The sequence below is a fragment of the Pan paniscus genome, chromosome 3 (genome assembly GCF_029289425.2).
Source record: "Pan paniscus chromosome 3, NHGRI_mPanPan1-v2.0_pri, whole genome shotgun sequence".
Classification (NCBI taxonomy): Eukaryota; Metazoa; Chordata; class Mammalia; order Primates; family Hominidae; genus Pan; species Pan paniscus.
In genome coordinates this window covers 48,876,144-48,898,847 of record NC_073252.2, presented here as the reverse complement: position 1 = coordinate 48,898,847, position 22,704 = coordinate 48,876,144, and the positions used below count along the sequence as shown (strand labels likewise).

The window sequence follows — 22,704 nt, the reverse complement described above, 5'->3', positions numbered from 1 at the left end:
TTAAAAGCCATTTTACATTTTATACACAGGTATCCAGAAAAGTTCTTTTTAGCTTAAATTATATAGGTAAGTGCTTCAGTATAAATCCCTTAATAGGCATAGCATTTCTATTATAAGAACATATAGGGTAAAATGGGAAACAGACTGTGGATCAGGGTGCAAATGTGACTGGACTAGATTATCTTTAACATGCCACAACAATTCAAAGATGGAGCATTTCCTCTTTTATTACCTTTCACAGAGGCAGTCCTTGTACAGTTGTATAAAATGGCAAGCTCCCCAAATGTGGTCCACATAGGGATGGAGGACAGCAATTTCTCCCCTTGGAACACCTCTAGTCGACCCTCTATCAAGTAGAATTTTAAAAAACACACACACAAATAATCGAAATCCGTGTAGATACTATAAATTAGTAAAATAAAACAATCATAAAGCACACAAAGTATACAGGTAAGATATTTTATGATTCTCATTATAATACACCAGTTAAAAGTGTAGACTGAAATCACCTCTGCCACTTACTATTAGCTGGGTTGCCTTGAGAAACTTACGCTATCTGTCTGAAGTTCCTCATCAACGATGAGGATAATAATAATAATTATTATTATTTTACAGTGGCAAGAATGAAATAAGTTAATCTAGGTAAGGAATTTAGAACAATGGCTAGTGCACAGTAAATGCCGTGTGTTAGCTATTATTAATATTATTATTTTTACAATGTTATTTTCCTGAAGCAGTGGATGGCAAGTGTTTTGTTTAAAATTCATTATAACCTAAGAGAAATGTAATACATGAAACTATTTCTCTTTTATGAGGAGCTCAACAATCACTGTGTGTCATAAAAACACAGAGAAATTGTTCACAATGATGGAATGACAACCCGTCATAACCAGTAAGTAGATCAGCCCCGGAATCAGACTGCCTGGCTGTGTCCCGATTCAACTCATTTTTGTCTATGTGACCTTGGGCAAGTTACTTCATGGTGCCTCAATTGTTATCTAACCTCTAATTTATTTAAATGTAATACATATTAGTTACAAATGAAAATCACTAAGAAGAGTGTTTGGCACTTATTACCTGGGCAAAGACTGGAGGAAGGGAGAGGCAGAAGTTTGCATCCCCTTCACTATTTTTCTTTTTTTTGCCTTGGCAGCTTTACTCTTCTTTTGCTTTGAACAAATACAAACAAAACCTTAACCAACTAAAAGCATAAGCAAAAAAGACCTAAGTTCTTAGAGGAAAAAAAAGTGATGGGGCAATATCTCCTTTCCTTAAAGAATTAGTCTTTCCTTTTCCTAATTCACTGCTAAGTAGCTCTGTATCATCTCTGTCCATCCCTTCATTCAGCAAAACTGATCCGAGTACCTATGTTGTGCTGGGAACTGTTCCAAGTGCCAGAGCCATAGAGGGGACAAAAGAGAAAATATCCTTAGTCTGATGGAATTTATACTAGCAAGAAAAAAAAACACTCAGTTCTGGCTCCAAATCCTAGAGGTTAGACATGCAATTTAAAATTTCTCATTAGCTAAATTCTATTCTATCAAAGCCACTTAGTGGTAGTGTCCAGTTGATATCATGAATCTTAATGCATTTCAAGTTTTTATCTTGAAATTGGTTATGGCTCATTGTGCCTGAGCAATGCTGAAGAATTATATGGAATATCAAAAGTTAAAGCTAAATATGCTTTTACTATTTGCTATTCATGCTATGTTTCATAAAGGGAATATTTTTAATTATCAAATTAATTTGCTCAACCAGATAATTAAACCAGGCAATTCAGTCCTTGGGTGACACTACAATTAATTCAAATAAGAAACCATCCAATTTTCATTTCCATGTGTGCCATAACTCTGATCTCAATAGCTGTTTTGATACTGACTTCTGTTCAACCTCTTCTCTCCCTGAGCCTTTCATCAGAACTATTTGGGAAGGAACGAGATAGGCTTACATCAGTTTCTCATCCTCTCCTATGAGGTTTCATAAATATTTGTTGACTTAATGACCTATCTTCTCTTGCTGCAATACTCTAGTGTTGCTAAAGCAGAAGTTAAAATGGCTAAGAGAAAAGTTGCAAGAGGGAAAAGTTGTCCCTAAAAAAGTGAAGGCTGGCTAAATTAAGACTATAACTCATTAATTAAGTAGAATGATTCCTTGGGAATGACTGTATAATTTTAAAGGTGCCTACAAAGATATATATGGCAAATAATAATCATAAAATTGGCATGTTCAAATAATCAACGTATATAAAACAATCTTTTATATACTATAAATAGAATAATACATGTTTATTAATTTGTTTAGATAGACAACTTCTGCCTCACACTTAAGGCCCCAAAGGAACAAGAATAAAAGCAATACTTAGATTATCAGGAACTACAATGCCAATGATGGAATGACAACCATCATTGCTGTCAACAACATGTCAACAACATCATGTTGTCAACATGTCAACAACATCAACAAATAGAAAGCATTCCTCCATTCATCACTCCTTCTGGGTAAGCCAGTTTTAACTTTTTTCCCTAAAACTCAAAAAGTTGTGCCAGAATGTGACAAAATGTTCTATAACTTTAATCCCTGTTTAGATAATTTTTTGCTTCTATATACAAAAGAGAAAAAAATTGAGTAGTCATTATAAGATCTATACATTACAAAAATAAATCATTTGCCTATCTAACCATTATAATCTTCCCAACTTGTAAGCATGTTCAAATTACCACAGATGAAGGAAACCATTTAAATAATTCTAAAAACACCGGTTTTAATTGTAAGACATGTCATTTGATTTGTGTGTTGGTCAAAAGTACCTAAGTTATCTTTTTAAATCATTGGTATAAAACCAAAACATCTTCCAGAACCACAATAATAATTGTTTTCTTTTCTCCTGGTGCATTTCTTAAAATGTTAACTTCAGCAGCAGTATTTGAATAAAAACACTTTTTGAGCACGTGGTATTGTGATTAGAAGTGCGGATTCTTAAGTCAAATTGCCTAAGTGTGCATTTTACCTCCACTGCTTAATGATCTATGTGGCGTTACCCTCTCTGAGACATAGTCCATGTTAGTAACATGGAGAAAATAGAACTTGCCTTACAGGGTTGGTGAGAAGATAAAATGTGATCTCTCTATCAACTGCTCAATAGGATGCCTGATATATAGAAATTATTCAGCACATATTAAATATTACCATCAATTAAACATTACCATCATCATGATTAGATCAACAATTTTGCTATTTCATGATTGAATATGTTATGTTTTCTACAAATAGAGCAGCCAGTTTTATGTTTTTATAAATGTTTGCAGAAAATCATAACAGGCAAAATATTTATTATATAATAACTGGAAAAATGTGTGAAACCCACCTGCCAGCACAAAGATATGGTTTCCTGGTTCTCCTTGCTTAATAATGTAACTCCCTTGCTGATAGTTTCTCCCATACATGCATTCCACCATGTCTTTGATCTGCTGAGGATCCAGTCTTTTCAGAAACTGATTTTTATTAAGGGCATCTGTAATGAGCTTCTTCTCACTGGTATAATGGAAAAGAGATGTTAGTTACAATTAATGAAAATCATGTTTTACTATTTAGATTCACTTTATTCTGATTCTCGATAATATTATCTACAAACTTATAACTTTCTAGCAAGAACAATCTTTTTCTAACCCCACCACACATTTCACCCTTATAACTACCATAGCTTACATGAAAAACCTAAGAAAATGTTTTTGAATATTATTCTGATAGTCATCATGACACCAATATTATCATTCCTAATTGCCATCACCACAAATGTAGCATTTCTCAAGATCCATAGATGCACTACTAATGGACACATGATTTTTTAGATGGAAAGCAAATCTCATGGATATAAAGGAGTTGTATTTAAGGGACTACAATACAGTCTTCACTCACTGATGTATTCATGTATGCATAGTGCCTACAGTTGTAGTTATTTTATATTTTATTTAATCCTCATTATCATATTATGAGATAATTACTATTCCTATTTTAGGAAGAAGTAGACTAAGAGGTAAGAAGGAACTAATTTTTCATGGGATTTGAAACTAAGTAGGTGAATCTGAAGTCTGCGCTGCTTCCATTCCATCCCATTGTCTCTTCTGAGGGAGAAAGCTTCTAAGGGAGAAAGCCCTTGGGGCTTGGTAAGTTTGATCAGACATAGATGGTGACAGTGATAATATAGGTTTGACTAGGTTTTACTCTAGATATGGGTGGACTAGACAGAACTGACATTTCCAATCTCACAGTCCATTCATTCCTCAAATCCAAGTTCTACTTGCTGATAATCCTATAATGCTCTGCTCTATTTTGGAAAAGATGTAGCTCAAGATAGCTACCCAATCTTCATTAACATAAATTTAAACTGTTTTAATGAAAATTATTCATATGTAGATATCATAAAATTATTGTGCTGAAAGAAAAGATGCTCTATGGGCTAAGTCAGATCTGCACAATATATTTACTCTCGATCATAAAACTCAGCATGATTTTTTAAATACTTTTTTCTGTATCTTTCATTCAAACTCTCTCCCAATTACTGTTTGGAAGCTGGTGATCTTTTTCTACACAAAAAGTTTTCAAACAAAAGGTAAGACTTCATGAAATTAAATAATTCTTTCATGACTCTATCCATCATATCTTTAGGCTACATGAAGAAAACAGAATGAAGTCTTGTACAAAGAAATTTCTTCTTCCCTACAGTGACTCAAAGCTATTCAAATTCTTTGAGTGCCTTGAGAAGTTCCATCTAATCTATTACTAAATCTTATCAATTTGTTTTAAAAAGTATCACTGTTATCCATTTTATTTCCCATTTTCAAGGATGGCACCACAGTCCAAGAACAAATCTTAGGTCTGGACAACTTTAAAAGTTTATTTTCTTGGACTTAAGCTTCTAGCCGATTTTCCCTAAAATCCATCTGTATTATATCATCAGATTATTCTTGCTAAAAAAAATTTAAAAATGGATTTCATGTTCATCCAATTCATTTTTATCCACTAAAGCCAACTCACTTAATATATATTGAGAACATATCTTTGCTAGGTAATTCTCTTAGTACAACTGGTAGAACTGTGAACAATATCAAGAAGCTCCAGCTTTCGCAGACTTTATATGTTAGTATAATATTCCAGTCAGTGTTTCCTCAATGCCCACATATACTAATTTTCCAAAGTATGTTCCAAGAACACTGTTTCTTTATAAGCAAAAGTGTGCTAAGTTTAAGCAAACTTTGGAAATTTAAAATGCACACTTCAAAGAAGTCTTGCTGTAAACAAATCTCTTTAAACCAGTATTTCTGGAGCTTCAATGTCCTCTTTATTTCTTTCTTTTTTGGTTTAACTTCTTTCTTTTGGTTCTTCATTTCTTTTTGGTTTAACTTCATTCATTCAACATCCAACATTCCATGGAAGTACTCAAAAAGACTCTTTTGCCCATAGAAAAAAAAAATCAATATCCTACAACCCAGTATTTACCATTTTCTACAACATGGCTCCAATCTATCCATCTAGTACTTACTCCCTAAAACAAATTTTTTATTATAGATAAGCTGGTATCCTTATCATCCCCTATATCTTTGCCTTAAGAGATGGAACATGTTTTCTTTTGTGACTTAACTTACTTTTTACCCCTCAACCTTTCCAAACCTTATACATCCACCAAGAAATCCCTCATGATTTTAAATTGGATGATTTTAAATGGATGCTGTAGTTTACACCATCCTTTCTTTCTCCTGTGAATTCCTAGAGTACTTATATTCATATCTATTCTGCTTTTAAAATGTCATTAAGCACTTACTTAGGACATAAAAATTAATGAAACATGACCCATGGCCTCAAAAAGTTTCCAAACTTTTATAACTTAGTGTATAGACATATTGTAATAGTCTCTAATTAGTGAAATTATCTCTATGAATTTTTCTCAAAAGTAGATTATAAATTTAAAACAACTTATTTTAAAAATCTGGTAAGTTTCGGCCAGGCGCGGTGGCTCACGCCTGTAATCCCAGCACTTTGGGAGGCCGAGGCGGGCAGATCACGAGGTCAGGAGATCGAGACCATCCTGGCTAACACAGTGAAACCCCGTCTCTACTAAAAATACAAAAAAATTAGCCAGGCATGGTGGTGGGTGCCTGTAGTCCCAGCTGTGGAGGCTGAGGCAGGAGAATGGCGTGAACCCAGAAGGCGGAGGTTGTAGTGAGCTGAGCTCGCGCCACTGCACTCCAGCCTGAGCGGCAGAGCAAGACTCCATCTCAAAAAAAAGAATATAAACTTTGCAACTCTTTCTACAACTATGACAGACCAGCTATTACCAGCATAACTCTTCCTGCTCCCACAAAACAACTATAAAAGCTGATTAGATAGATAGATAATCTATTGGAAGTATTGAAGATCTATCAACATAGCAACAACTTAGAGTCATGATCTACAAGAGAACATGAGGCTGACAGTCTCCTCGGCATTTCCTACAAGGCATTTGCTGCTTTTCAGGCAGCTACTGAACACAGTCTTGGCTATCTCAAAGACAAAAGTTCATGTTTAAAGCACACCATGAAGTGGGATGATAGGATGCTTAGTTCTTACTCCTAGGCTGCAGCCCTTAAGGTATCCCATCTGAAATCCTGGGTGTCTACCTGGGGTCCTGGTAACCACCCAGGATTTCAGATGGGACACCTGAAGGGCTGCAGCCTAGGAATAAGAACAAAGCAAAATAGGCTCTCAAAAACACTGAAAACCAGCTACCAAACCGACAAAACCCTATTTTGGTTACAACTATCAGCCACTAGCTTAACTGCCTGCCAGAAGTAAAAGTAAGTATTCTCCATTGGAAGCTCATAAAATCTAGACACTCAAATTTTCTCCACAGTTTTTTAAATAGGAAATATTTGTCATGACATCAGAAGTTACCAGGCATACTAAGAGAAAAGCCCAAATGACTAAGGACAGAGAGAAAAAAAGACAATAGAAACAGAACCATAGTAGATCAATATACTGCAGCTATCAGGTACAACTTTAACTATAAGCAATATGCTTTCAGGACAAATGGAGATGTCAGTAGAAAACGTGAATATTTAAAGAAATCAAATGGAAATTCTAAAACTGAAAAACACGAAGCTTGACATGCAAAAGATCAGTTTGCAATCTGATAAAATGCAGCTGAAAATAATTAGAAACTAATTATAGGCAGCTAGAATATATTTATAGAAGATTGGAGAGAATCTAGGATGCAAAACAAAGCAAAACAAAAAACTAAAAATCAAAACATAAGAGATATATGAGGCATAACAGAGAAGTTGAACATACGTATAATCTGGGACCCTGAAGAAAGAGAAATAATTGAGCTGAAACAATATATGAAGGAATCATATTTAAGAGTTAGCTTAAATCAGGCAGGGTGCAGTGCCTCACGCCTGTAAACTCAGTACTCTGGGAGGCTGAGGTGGGCAGATTACAAAGTCAAGAGATAGAGACCATCCTGGCCAATATGGTGAAACCCCATCTCTACTAAAAATACAAAAATTAGCTGGGCGTGGTGGCAGGCGCCTGTATTCCCAGCTACTTTGGAGGCTGAGGCAGGGGAATTGCTTGAACCCGGGAGGCAGAGGTTGCAGTGAGCCGAGATTGTGCCACTTGCACTCCAGCCTGGCAGCAGAGTGAGACTCTGTCTCAAAAACAAACAAAAAAAAAGAAAAAAAAAGAAAAGAAAAGAAAAAAGAGCTTAAATCAATTAAAAAATGTCAAGCACAGACAAGATGCATTATAAACTCTGCATAAAATAAATACAAAGAAAACCATATCTAGGCCTACCACAGTCAAATTGCTGAAAAACCAAATACAATGAGAAAACTCTAAAAAGCAGCTAGAAAAAAAAGGCATTACTTTCAAATGACTAACTTACTCTTCAACAGAAATAACAGAAGCCAGAACACAGTAGCATATCTTAAAAGCGCTTCAAAGAGCCTATTTCAATATCTTTACCCAGTGAAAATCACCTTCAAAAATGAAGGCAAAAAGAAGATATTTTCAAAATGTTTTTCCATTGGCAACAGACTTGTAACAGTGAAGAGCTCCAGACAGAAGAAATATGATCTCAGATGGAAACTGGCAGATGTTAGAAGGAAGAAAGAGCAATGGAAAATATAAATCTATGGGTGATTAAAGAAAGCTTGTATTTATTAAAAAGCAATAATAATACCTTGTGCAGTGTAAAATATATAAGAAATAAATGTAGAAAACAGCCAAAACTGCAGGGGAGGGAACAATAAATGGAGTTAACACAATTTAAGGTCCAGCAATTGATAAAAGTACTAATCTATGTTAAAAGTTTAGTAAGTTAAGGATGCATGCCATAATTTATAGTGAGGCCTACAAGATTAGTCAAAGAATGTTTAACTAGAAAGCTAACAAGGATAGGCCGGGCGCAGTAGCTCATGCTTGTAATCCCAGCACTTTAGGAGGCCGAAGGCAGATGGATCACCTGAGGTCAGGAGTTTGAGACCAGCTTGGCCAACCCCATCTCTACTAAAAACACAAAAATTAGCCAGGCATGGTAGCAGCCACCTGTAATCCCAGCTACTCGGGAGGCTGAGGCAGGAGAATTGCTTGAACCCGGGAGTTGGAGGTTGCAGTGAGCTGAGATCGCACCATTGCACTCCAGCCTGGGCAACAAGAGTGAAACTCCGTCTCAAAAAAATAAAATTAAATAAATAAATAAATGAATGAATGAAAGCTAACAAGGATAAAATAGAATTAAAATATATACTTCATTAATCCTCAAAACATGGCAAACAAAAAGAGAAACTGAATAATATTAGATATTAGATTTAAGCCCAAATATTTTTTATTTACATTGGAGGTAAATATACCAAATACCCCAATTAAAAGACAAGCTTGTCAGACAAATAAAATAAAATTTAAAAGGAAATACCAAGTGTATATTGCTAATAAGATACATGCCTTAAAGATAATGTATGGAAAGGCTGAAAATAAAAAAGTGGAAAAAAGATATACTATGTAAACATCAATTAAAAATAAATTTTTCTCTGATACAGGAAAGTAGACCTTAATAAAAAACATATTTCTAGAAATACAGAGGAATATTTCATATTTATATCATCAAGAATATCTAAATATTCCAAATATGTATCCACTTAATATGACAGTATCAAAATATATGGAGCAAAATTGGCAAAATTAAAAGAAAAAATAGACAAGTGTCCCACATTGATTCTGGGAGATTTTAACACATCTCTCTAATTAATAGAATAAGCCAACAAAAATTAGTAAATACATCTGAATATTTGATTATTGAACTTTATTGAATCTCTTGAACTCACTGATATTTTAAATATCTCTATTCAATAAATTCAGAATACACATTCATTTCTTTTTTTATTATTATTATTGTACTTTAAGTTTTAGGGTACATGTGCACAATGTGCAGGTTTGTTACATATGTATACATGTGCCATGTTGGTGTGCTGCACCCATTAACTCGTCATTTAGCATTAGGTATATCTCCTAATGCTATCCCTTCCCCCTCCCCCCACCCCACAACAGTCCCCGGAGTGTGATGTTCCCCTTCCTGTGTCCATGTGTTCTCATTGTTCAATTCCCACCTATGAGTGAGAACATGCAGATACACATTCATTTCTAGTGCATATTAAACAATCATAAAAACTGACCACATGGCAAACCACCAATCATTTCAACACATTTCATAAGACTGAAGTAATACAGACTATATTCTTTAAATATAGTATTAATAGAATAAAGCTAGAAATTAATAACAGAAAAATCATAAAATCCTCAAATGTTTGAGAATTGAACAATACATTTCTAAACAACCCATTGGTCAAAAATTAAGTTATAAGAAAAGCCAAATCATATTTTGAAATAAATAATAAAATATGACATAAAACTTGTAAGATGCAGTTAAAATGACATATAGAAGAAAATTTATGATGTCAAATTATATAATAGAATAAATATTATAAATGAGCGTCCTAAGCATCCATCTCAAAAGACTAGAAAAAGAAAAATAAGTTGAACTCAAAAAAGGAAGGAAGAAAATAACACAATGACAGCAGAAAATAATAAAACAGGAAAAAAGAAATATAATGAAGAGAATCAACACAGCCCAAAATAATTTCTTTGAAAAAAATAATAAAATAATAATTCACAACAAGACAGGACTTGTGGAGTAAGAGAGGGAGGAGGTATAATTACTATTACTAGAAATAAGAAGAAGACATCACTATGGATATTACAGACATATAAAAAAGAAATGAGTAGTATGAACAACTTTATAGTTAAAAATTAAACTGCATTCTTGCCAAAATAGTTGTTCATACTATGTAGTCCAGCATCAAAAAATTCAAAATAAAATTTTTAAAATGACATCATTTAAAATAGTTTCAAAAACATCAAGTATGGAAAATTGTGATGAAATGAAAAAAATTTCTAGAAAAATAAACTACCAAACCTGAGACAAGAGGAAATAGAAAATCTGATTAGCAATAAAGAAACTAAATCAAATATAAAAACTATCCCACCCAAAAAAGTCTAAACCCAGATGACCTTATTATTAAGCCTTATAGATATTTAAAGAAAAATTAATATTAAATTTATATAATATTTTCCAAAAACAGGAAAGACGAATTTTTCCCGATTCATTTTATAGTGCCAGAATAGCCTGATAAGGAGTTATACTACAAAAAAGAAAAATAAAATATAATATCCCTAATGAATAGAGGGACAAAAGTAAAAAACAAAACAAACAAAGTATAAAAAATAAATATTCTAGATTAGATTGAACATTAATTAACATAATTATCAACATGAAAGAATAAAGGAGAAAAATGTAGCAAATATAATGGGATGCAGAAAGAGTATTTGGTAAAATTAAACACCTGTAATAATTTTTGAATTAAGAAATACTTTTGGCAAATTAAGTATAGAGGAAAATCTCCTTAATCTGATAAAATACATCTATAAAACAAACAAAAACAAAAACACATCATATTATACCGTGAAACATTGAAAGCTTTCCTAAAGACATCAGAAATAGGACACTTTAATCCTGAATCAGAAGTCTGAGCAAATTTAATAAAGGGAGAAAGAAAAGAAACAAAAAGAAGAAAAATAAAATATGTAAACATAGGAAAAGAAAAAATTAAACTGTATTCTTTCCAAAAGATATGATTGTGTATGTGAAAAATTCAAAAGAAAGTACAGGTAAACCACCAATATCAACAGGTGATTTCAACAATCTCACTTGATATAAAGTCAATATACAAATTTAATTGTATTTCTATATTCTAGTATTAAACAATTAACATTAAAAAATTTTAAATAATTCAAAACAGTATCAACTATGAAGGATTATATCTAACAAAGATAAGTAAGATGTCTACATAGAAGAATACAAAATATTATTAAAAGAATGAGAGAAAACCTAACTAAATGGAGGAATATACCATGGTCATAGATTAGAAGACTATATTTTTAATTATGTTAATTATATTCAGGTTGATCAGGTTCAATGAAATCCCAATCAATGCTCTAAATTTAAAAATTTATAAAAATTGAGAAGCTGATATTAAATTCTTATAGTCATAAAAAGGCCCAAGACTAGCTTCACAACATTGAAGAATAACAAAATTACAACACTTAAAGTAATGGATATCAAAAATTATTATGAATGAAAATAATTAAGAGAATATATACTACTGGCACAACAATGGATAAAAAGACTTTTGGGGAGTGGCTGGCAAGATGGCCAAATAGGAACAGCTCCAGTCTGCAGTTTCCAGCGAGATCAATGCAGAAGGTGAGTGATTTCTACATTTCCAGCTGAGGTACCCAGCTCATCTCACTGGGACTGGTTAGAGAGTGGGTGCAGCCCATGGAGGGCATCGCCTCACCCAGAAGGACAAGGGGTCGAGGAACTCCCTCCCCTAGCCAAGGGAAGCCATGAGGGACAGCACCATGAGGAATGGTGTACTCAGGCCCAGATAGTACGCTTTTCCCATGGTCTTCACAACCTGCAGACCAGGAGATTCCCTTGGGTGCCTATGACACCAGGGCCCTGGGTTTCAAGCACAAAACTGGGCGGCCATTTGGACAGACACTGAGCTAGCTGCAGGAATTTTTTTTTTTTTCATACCCCTGTGGTGCCTGGAATGCCAGAAAGACAGAATCGTTCACTCCCCTGAAAAGGGGGCTGAAGCCAGGGAGCCAAGCAGTCTAGCTCAGCGGATCCCACCCCCACAGAGCCCAGCAAGCTAAGATCCACTAGCTTGAAATTCTCACTGCCAGTAGAGCAGTCTGAAGTCAACCTGGAGCACTCGAGCTTAGTGGGGGAAGGGGTGTCTGCCATTATTGAGGCTTCAGTAGGCGGTTTTCCCCTCATAGTGAAAACAAAGCCGCAGGGAAGTTCAAACTAGGTGGAGCCCACCACAGCTCTGCAAAGATGCTGCGGCCCAACTGCCTCTCTAGATTCCCCCTCTTTGGGCAGGGCATCTCTGAGAGAAAGGCAGCAGCCCCAGGAAGGGGTTAATAGATAAAACTCCCATCTCCCTGGAACAGAGCACCTGGGGGAAAGGGCGGCAGTAAGTGCAGCTTCAGCAGACTTAAATGATCCTGTCTGCTGGCTCTGAAGAGAGCAGCATATCTCCCAGCACAGAGCTCGAGCTCTGCTAAGGGACAGACTGCCTCCTCAAGTGGGTCCCTGAACTGCCATGCATACTGACTGGGAGAAACCTCCCAGCAGGGGTCGACAGACACCTCCCAGCAGGGGTCGACAGACACCTCATACAGGAGAGCTCCAGCTGGCATCTGTCAGGTACCCCTCTGGGATGAAGCTTCCAGAAGAAGAACAGGCAGCAATCTTTGCTATCTGTAGACTCTGCTGGTGATACCCATGCAAACAGGATCTGGAGTGGACCTCCAGCAAACTCCAGCAGACCTGCAGCAGAGGGGCCTGTCTATTAGAAGGAAAACTAACAAACAGAAAGGAATAGCATCAACATCAACAAAATGGATGCCCACACAGAAACCCCATCTGAAGGTCACCAACATCAAAGACCAAAGTAGATAAATCCATGAAGATGAGGAAAAACTAGTACAAAAAGGCTGAAAATTCCAAAAACCAGAATGCCTCCTCTCCAAAGGACTACAACTCCTCACCAGCCAGGGGGACAAACCTGGACAGAAAATGAGTTTGATGAATTGACAGAAGTAGGCTTCAGAAGGAGGGAAATAACAAAATCCTCTGAGATAAGGGAGCATGTTCTAACCCAATGCAAGGAAACTAAGAATGTTGAAAAAGGGTTAGAGGAATTGCTAACTAGAATAACCAGTTTAGAGAAGAACATAAATTACCTGATGAAGCTTAAAAACACAGCAAGAGAACTTTGAGAAGCATACACAAGTATTGATAGTTGAATCAATCAAGCGAAAGAAAGGATATCAGAGATTGAAGATCAACTTAATGAAATAAAGAGTGAATACAAAGTAACAGAAAAAAGAATGAAAAGGAACGAACAAAGCCTAATATGTGAAAAGACCAAACCTACGTTTGAGTGGTATACCTGAAAGTGATGGGGAGAATGGAACCAAGTTGGAAAACACTCTGCAGGATATTATCCAGGAGAACTTCCCCAACCTAGCAAGACAGGGCAACAATCAAATTCAGGAAATATAGAGAACACCACAAAGATAGTCCTCAAGAAGAGCAACCCCAAGAAACATAATCATCAGATTCACCAAGGTTGAAATGGAGAAAAAATGTTAAGGGCAGCCAGAGAGAAAGGTCGGGTTACTCACAAAGAGAAGCCCATCAGACTAACAGTGGATCTCTGTGTAGAAACCGTACAAGCCAGTAGAGAGTGGGGGCCAATATTCAACATTCTTAAAGAAAAGAATTTTCAACCCAGACTTTCATATCCAGCCAAACTAAGCTTTATAAGCAAAGGAGAAATAAAATCCTTTACAAACAAGCAAATGCTGAGAGATTTTGTCACCACCAGGCCTGCCTTACAAGAGCTCCTGAAGGAAGCACTAAATACGGAAAGGAGAAACTAGTACCAGCCACTGCAAAAACATACCAAATTGTAAAGACCATCAACACTATGAAGAAACCACATCAACTAATGGGCAAAATAACCAGCTAGCATCATGACTGGATCAAATTTACACATAATAATATTAACCTTAAATGTAAATGGGCTAAATGCCCCACTTAAAAGACACAGACTGGCAAACTGGATAGAGTCAAGACCCCTCAGGGTGCTGTGTTCAGGAGATCCATCTCACATGCAAACACAAACACAGGCTCAAAAAAAGGGATGGTGGAATATTTACCAAGCAAATGGAAAGCAACAAAAAGCAAAGGTTGCAATCATAGTCTCTGATAAAACAGACTTTAAACCTACAAAGATCTAAAATGACAAAGAAGGGCATTACATAATGGTAAAGGAATCAATGCAACAAGAAGAGCTAATTATCCTAAATACATATGCACCCAATAAAGGATCACGCAGATCAATAAAGCAAGTTATTAGAAACCTACAAAGAGACTTAGCCTCCCACACAATAGTAGCGGGAGACTTCAACGCCCCACTGTCAATATTAGACAGATCAACAAGACAGAAAAATAACAAGGATATTCAGGACTTGATTCAGCTCTGGACCAAGCAGACCTAATAGATCCCTACAGAACTCTCCACCCCAAATCAACAGAATATACATTCTTCTCAGCACCACACCACACTTATTCTAAAATCGACCACATAATTGGAAATAAAACACTCCTCAGCAAATGCAAAAGAATGGAAATCATAAAAAACAAACTCTCCGACCACAGTGCAATGAAATTAGAACTCAAGATTAAGAAACTCACTCAAAACTGCACAACTATATGGAAACTGAACAACCTGCTCCTGAATGACTACGGGTAAATAACAAAATTAAGGCAGAAATAAATAAGTTCTTTGAAACCAATGAGAACAAAGACACAATGTACCAGAATTTCTGGGACACAGCTAAAGCAGTGTTTAGAGGGAAATTTATAGCACTCAATGCCCACAGGAGAAAGTGGGAAAGATCTAAAATTGACACTCTAACATCACAATTAAAAGATCTAGAGAAGCAAGAGCAAACAAACTCAAAAGCTAGCAGAAGACAAGAAATAACTAAGATCAGAACAGAACTGAAGGAGAAAGAGACATGAAAAACCCTTCAAAAAAAATCAATGAATCCAGAAGCTGGTTTTTGGAAAAGATTAACAAAATAGATAGACCCCTAGCCAGACTAATAAAGAAGAAAAGAGAGAAGAGTCCAACAGACACAATAACAAACGATAAAGGGGATATCAACACTGATCCCACATAAATACAAACTACCATCAGAGAATACTATAAACACCTCTACTCAAATAAACTAGAAAATCTAGAAGAAATGGATAAATACCTGGACACATAAACCCTCCCAAGATTAGACCAGGAACAAGTCAAATGCCTCAACAGACCAATAACAAGTTCAGAAATTGAGGCAGTAATTAATAGCCTACCAATCAAAAAAAGCCCAAAACCAGACAGATTCACAGCGAAATTCTACCAGATATACAAAGAGGAGCTGATACCATTCCTTCTGAAACTATTCCAAACAACAGAAAAACAGAGACTCCTCCCTAACTCATTTTATGAGGCCAGCATCATCCTGATACCAAAACCTGGCAGAGACACAACAAAAAAAGAAAATTTCAGGCCAATATCCCCAATGAACATTGATGCAAAAATCCTCAAAAAAATACTGGGAAACCGAATCCAGCAGCACATCAAAAAGCTTATCCACTAGGATAAAGTCGGCTTCATCCTTGGGATGCAAGGCTGGTTCAACATATGCAAATCAAAAAATGTAATCCATCACATAAACAGAACCAATGACAAAAACCACATGATTATCTCAATAGATGCAGAAAAGGACTTCAACAAAATTCAACACCCCTATGTGCTAAAAACTCTCAATGAACTATGAGCGTATCTCAAAATAATAAGAGCTATTTATGACAAACCCACAGCTAATATCATACTGAATGGGCAAAATCTGGAAGCATTCCCTTTAAAATCTGGTACAAGTCAAGGCTCTCCTCTCACCACTCCTATTCAACATAGTATTGGACGTTCTGGCCAGGGCAATCAGGCAAGAGAAAAAAAATAAAGAGTATTCAAATAGGAAAAGAGGAAGTCAAATTGTCTCTGTTTGCAGATGACATGATTGTATATTTTGCAAACCCCATCGTCTCAGCCCAAAATCACCTTAAGCTGATAAGCAACTTCATCAAATCTCAGGATCCTAAATCAATGTGCAAAAATCACAAGCATTCCTATACACCAATAACAGACAAACAGAACTGGATCCCTTCCTTACACCTTATACAAAAATCAATTCAAGATGGATTAAAGACTTAAACGTTAGACCTAAAACTATAAAAACCCTAGAAGAAAACCTAGGCATTACCATTCAGGACATAGGCATGGGCAAGGACTTCATGTCTAAAACACCAAAAGCAATGGCAACAAAAGACAAAATTGACAAATGGGATCTAATTAAACTCAAGAGCTTCTGCACAGCAAAAGAAACTACCATCAGAGTGAACAGGCAACCTACAAAATGAGAGAAAATTTTCACAACCTACTCATCTGACAAAGGGCTAATATCCAGAATCTACAATGAACTCAAACAAATTTACAAGAAAAAAACAAACAACCCCATCAGAAAGTGGGCAAAGGACATGAACAGACACTTCTCAAAAGAAGACAATTATGCAGCCAAAAAACACACGAAAAAATGCTCACCATCACTGGCCATCAGAGAAATGCAAATCAAAACCACAGTGAGATACCATCTCACACCAGTTAGAATGGTAATCATTAAAAAGTCAGGAAACAACAGGTGCTGGAGAGGATGTGGAGAAACAGGAACACTTTTACACTGTTGGTGGGACTGTAAACTAGTTCAACCATTGCGGAAGTCAGTGTGGTGATTCCTTAGGGATCTAGAACTAGAAATACCATTTGACCCAGCCATCCCATTACTGGGTATATACCCAAAGGACTATAAATCATGCTGCTATAAAGACACATGCACACGTATGTTTATTGTGGCACTATTCACAATAACAAAGACGTGGAACCAACCCAAATGTCCAAAAATGATAGACTGGATTAAGAAAATGTGGCACATATACACCATGGAATACTATGCAGCCATAAAAAATGATGAGTTCATGTCCTTTGTAGGGACATGGATGAAACTGGAAATCATCATTCTCAGTAAACTATCGCAAGAACAAAAAACCAAACACCGCGTATTCTCACTCATAGGTGGGAATTGAACAATGAGAACACATGGACACAGGAAGGGGAACATCACACTCTGGGGACTGTTGTGGGGTAGAGGGAGGGGGGAGAGATAGCTTTAGGAGATATACCTAATGCTAAATGACGAGTTAATGGGTGCAGCACACCAGCATGGCACATGTATACATATGTAACTAACCTGCACGTTGTGCACATGTACCCTAAATCTTAAAGTATAATAAGAATAATAATAAAAAGAAAAAAAACAGACAAACAGAGAGCCAAATCATGAGTGAACTCCCATTCACAATTGCTACAAAGAGAATAAAATACCAAGGAATACAACTTACAAGGGATGTGAAGGACCTCTTCATGGAGAACTACAAACCACTCTGCAAGGAAATAAGAGATAACACAAACAAATGGAAAAACATTCCATGCTTATGGATAGGAAGAATCAGTATTGTGAAAATGGCCATACTGCCCAAAGTAATTTATAGATTCAATGCTATCCTCATCAAGCTACCATTGATTTCCATCACAGAATTAGAAAAACCTACTTTAAATTTCATATGAAACCAAAAAAGAGCCGGTATAGCCAAGACAATCCTAAGCAAAAAGAACAAAACTGGAGGCATCATGCTACCTGACTTCAAACTATTGTACACAGCTATAGTAACCAAAACAGCATGGTACTGGTACCAAAACAGATATGTAGACCAATGGAACAGAACAGAGGCCTCAGAAATAGTGCCACACATCTACAACCATCTGATCTTTGACAAACAAGCAATCTGATCTTTGACACAAGCAAGCAATCAAGAAAGGATTCCCTACTTAATAAATGGTGTTGGGAAAACTGGCTAGCCATATGCAGAAAACTGAAACTGGACCCCTTCCTTAAAACTTATACAAAAAGTAACTCAAGATGGATTAAAGACTTAAATATAAGACCTAAAACCATAAAAACCCTAGAAGAGGCAATACCCTATTCAGGACATAGGCATGGGCAAAGACTTCATGACTAAAACACCAAAAGCAATGGTAACAAAAGCCAAAATTGACAAATGGGATCTAATTAAACTAAAGAGCTTCTGCACAGCAAAAGAAAATGTCATCAGAATGAACAGGCAACCTACAGAATGGGAGAAAAAGTTTGCAATCTTTCTATTTGACAAAGGGCTAATATCCAGAATCCCCAAATAACTGAAACAAATCTACGAGAAAAAAAATAACTCCATCAAAAAGTGGTTGAAGAATATGAATAGACACTTCTGAAAAGAAGACATTTATGCAGCCAACAGACATGAAAAAAAGCTCAACATCACTGGTCATTAGAAAAATGCAAATCAAAACCACAATGATATGCCATCTCATGCCAGGTAGAATGGTGATCATTAAAAAGTCAGGAAACAACAGATGCTGGAGAGGATGTGGAGAAACAGGAACACTTCTACACTGTTGGTGGGAGTGTAAATTAATTCAACCATTGTGGAAGACACTGTGGCGATTCCTCAAGGATCTAGAACCAGAAATACCATTTGACCCAGCACACCCATTACTTGGTATATACCCACAGGATTATAAATCATTCTACTATAAAGATACACACACACGTATGTTTATTGCAGCACTGTTAGCAATAGCAAAGACTTGGAACCAATCCAAATGCCCATCAGTGATAAACTGGATAAAGAAAATGTGGCACATATACACCATGGAATACTATGCAGCCATAAAAAAGGATGAGTTCATGTCCCTTGGAGGGACATGGATGAAGCTGGAAACCATCATTCTCAGCAAACTAACACAGGAACAGAAAACAAAACACCACATGTTCTCACTCATAAGTGGGAGATGAACAATGAGAGCACATGGACTCAGGGAGGGGAACATCATACACTGGGGCCTGTCAGGGGGTTGGGGGCTGGAGAAGGGATAGCATTAGGAAAAATACCTAATGTAGATGAGGGGTTGATGGGTGCAGCAAAACCAGCATGGCACGTGTATACCTATGTAACAAACCTGCACCTTCTGCACGTGTATCCCAGAACTTAAAGGATAATATTAATAATAAAAATAAAAAAAGAATTCTGGGACAGAAAATTCAAAAATTGACCTACACATTCATAGATTCCTGATTTATGACAACAGTTGTACTACAGAGCTATGGGAGATAAACAGACCTCAACAGAAAATATACACATCGAAAAGTGCTCACCATTGTTAATTATCAAGGAAAAGAAAACTAAAAGGACACTGAGACACCACAAAATGTCCAGCAGAATGGCCAAAATGAAATAGACTGACTGAATGCTGTTGAATGTATGAAGTCATTTAATACCCATATGTGTTGGTGGGAGTATATACTTGTTTAGTCACTTTGGAAAGTTATTTGGCCATCTATATTAAACTTGGATATAATATACTACCCAGTAACTTCACTCCTAGGTTTATACCCATCATAATTCATATACAAGACATGTACAAAAATGTTCATGGCAGCATTATCCATAACTGCTAAATACCAGAATTAACCAAATGCCTATAAATCATAGAATGATTAAATTGTATATAGTCATACAGTAAATACTATACAGCAATGACAATTAGTGAACCTCTGTTACATACAATAACATAAATGAATCTCACTCTAGGAACAAAAGAAGCCAGAGTCTTTAGAGTACACACTCCATACTTCCATTAAATAAATTTCAACAACAGGTAAAAAGTACTATGTCTGATAAAAGTATTGCAAATAGCAGCTCCCTTTAAAAGGGAAGATAAGGGGTAGAAATTGAAAGAGGGCATGAGGGGCTTCCAAGGTGCTAGTAATGTTTATTTTCTGATCATTTTGGTGGTCACGTGGGTATGTTCACTTTACTTTTTGTGTACTTCAATTAAGAATTCATTTTAAAAAATGTGTATGACTTTGGAATCAGAATATCTTAGGTTGAAATATCAGCTCTGGCACTACCTAGCTTCAATTTTAGCATACATGCTGCCAGCACCTTCCTTGCTTCATTATCTTGGACAAGTAACTTAGGCTTTCTGAATCTCAGATCTCTCATCTATGAATAGGCATAGTAATTATGCCTACTTCATAGGAATATTATGCACATTAACTTAAATAACGTGCCAGTAACTTAATAAATGGTAGTCATAGTAGCTGAAAATGGTAGAAGTCTTTCTGGGGGAAAGAGTGGAATGAGAAAAGTTATGAAAACCATAGAACAAGGAGGCACTGACGAGACCCTCTGCTCAGTTCAAAGTTCCTCCAATGGGGCTGGATGTTGAATTCATGCCCATTTGAGGTGGCAGCAGTAATCCTTTTGTAATCATTTTATACCCCCAACTTACACAGTCAACATTTCTTGAAGCAATAAATTTTCATTCTCTAAGTTGCTTCAGGAAGTTTAACTTGGCAAAGTTCACCTACAGTTGTATTAGGCTCTCAATCTTTCTTCTCTGGGCTCATATATTAGAGGTCCATGTTCTCACTGTTGTTTTTTGTTTTTTGTTTTTTGTTTTTTCCAGGTCAAAGCATGTATCTTGCAACCTTCTTTGAATAAGGCTCAGTGCAAAGCTGGGGCCAGTGGCCTTGACCTTCCTTCATCCTTATCTATCAAGGATTTTTTGTGAGCATAAGAGGCAGCATCTTTACTTGTATTTCATTTCATAGCTTAATTATATCTACATGCAATTAGAAAACATATGGTAAGGCATATTTGTGAAGGTCACAAAATCTAGTAGAGCTGGAATGCCAGGATTTGATTCCAACTTCTGCCACTTACTAACTGCGGAACCTTAGGCAAGTCACTGAACCTCTAAGTTTCCTCAGCTGTAAAACAATAACAAACACAGTCTACAGGTCACAGATTTCTATGAGAATTAAATTAGTTAACAAAATAAAGCACTAAGAACTGTGCCTGGTACATAAAATATACTGCATGAGGGTTAGCTATCACCACAATAAGTAGGCAAGTTACCAACACCTTAAACGCTGAGTTAGAACAAATCTAAAAACTCTATGCTGGCCGGGTGCGATGGCTCACACCTGTAATCCCAGCACTTTGGGAGGCCAAGGTGGGCAGATCACCTGAGGTCACGAGTTCTAGACCAGCCTGGCCAACATGGTGCAACCCCATCTCTACTAAAAATACAAAAATTAGCAGGGTATGGTGGTGGGCGCCCGTAATCCCAGTTACTCAGGAGGCAGAGGCAGGAGAATCGCTTGAGCCCAGAAGGCAGAGGTTGCAGTGAGCTGAGATCACACTACTGCACTCCAGCCTGGGCAACAGACAGAGCAAAACTCCATCTCAAAAATAAATTAACAAACAAACAAAAACTGTATATTTAAGACCTACCTTTACTTATTGAAGGAGGCCACTTCAAAATGGTAATGCTCCTGTCCTGTCTAGGTTCCCCATACTTAGGGTACCCCAGACCTACCAAACCACACAGTGCCAGGCCTCTTTGTCTCCTATAATCTATTCCTCCTTAAAAACCCAGCTAGAGATTTTCTCTTCTACCCTACCAAGTAAAGAATGTGCCCGCTTTCCTTTGCATGCCTATCTCTTAGAATATTAATCCCATAAATTATAATTTCCCCAAAGAGACACTGATCTTCAAGGGTATGACTATGTTTTTCTTATTACTTAATACCTAGAACTGTATTTTGCACATATTAGAAACTTGACAAAATTAAGAAACCCAAAGGACATTCAAATTCTTTCTCCCAATTTAAAAATTATGGGTACAGGGACAAGAGTGGAGTTGGAAAACGTCAGTCACCCTAATAAACAAGGCACATTTAATAAACAGGATACACATCTCTATTTTCTTCCCCATCCCCAGATAATTGTTTTTGAGTGAAGAACCAAAAAAAAAAAAAACCTAATAAATGCACAAGTTTATAATTTGAGAAACTAGCGTGACAAAAATGAGGTCGTCCCATGGATGTCATAAAATAAGCATGACTTTCTTCTCTCAATTCTTTTACTTATTGCCCATATAATTAAATACAGTTGTAATTTAATTCTGTTGGCTGTTATTTCATGCTCACAACAAAACATTTCTCTCTCTTCCTTAAGTTTGTGTAGATGATTCTATTCCCATGAGCATCAAAGAACAGGGTTTAACAATGAAATGTTGAAAACAATCAAAACTTACAAAGAAGTTTATCTGACACACTCAATTACAGGCATAATCATCATTGTGTTGCATGGTAATTAGGTATAAAAGGCAAACAGTTCCTTTAAATGTCTCTAATTAGTACTGCTCTTAAATCTTCAAACCAAGTATTTGAGGAGTCAGCGGC

General features: G+C 36.2%; 1 protein-coding gene across 3 annotated transcripts in view; it reads right to left on the bottom strand.

Moving 5' to 3' along the window:
• Positions 1–22,704, bottom strand: part of PRKG2 (protein kinase cGMP-dependent 2) — a 126,922-nt gene that overhangs the window by 83,574 nt on the left and 20,644 nt on the right. For all 3 annotated transcript variants that reach the window (XM_057302079.2, XM_003832268.5, XM_008957652.4), the window contains exons 3-4: positions 3,365–3,531; positions 233–346 (exon numbers count right to left, since the gene is read on the bottom strand). In XM_057302079.2, coding sequence (XP_057158062.1) covers positions 233–346; positions 3,365–3,531 — 281 coding nt within the window. The remainder of the gene's footprint in view (positions 1–232; positions 347–3,364; positions 3,532–22,704) is intronic.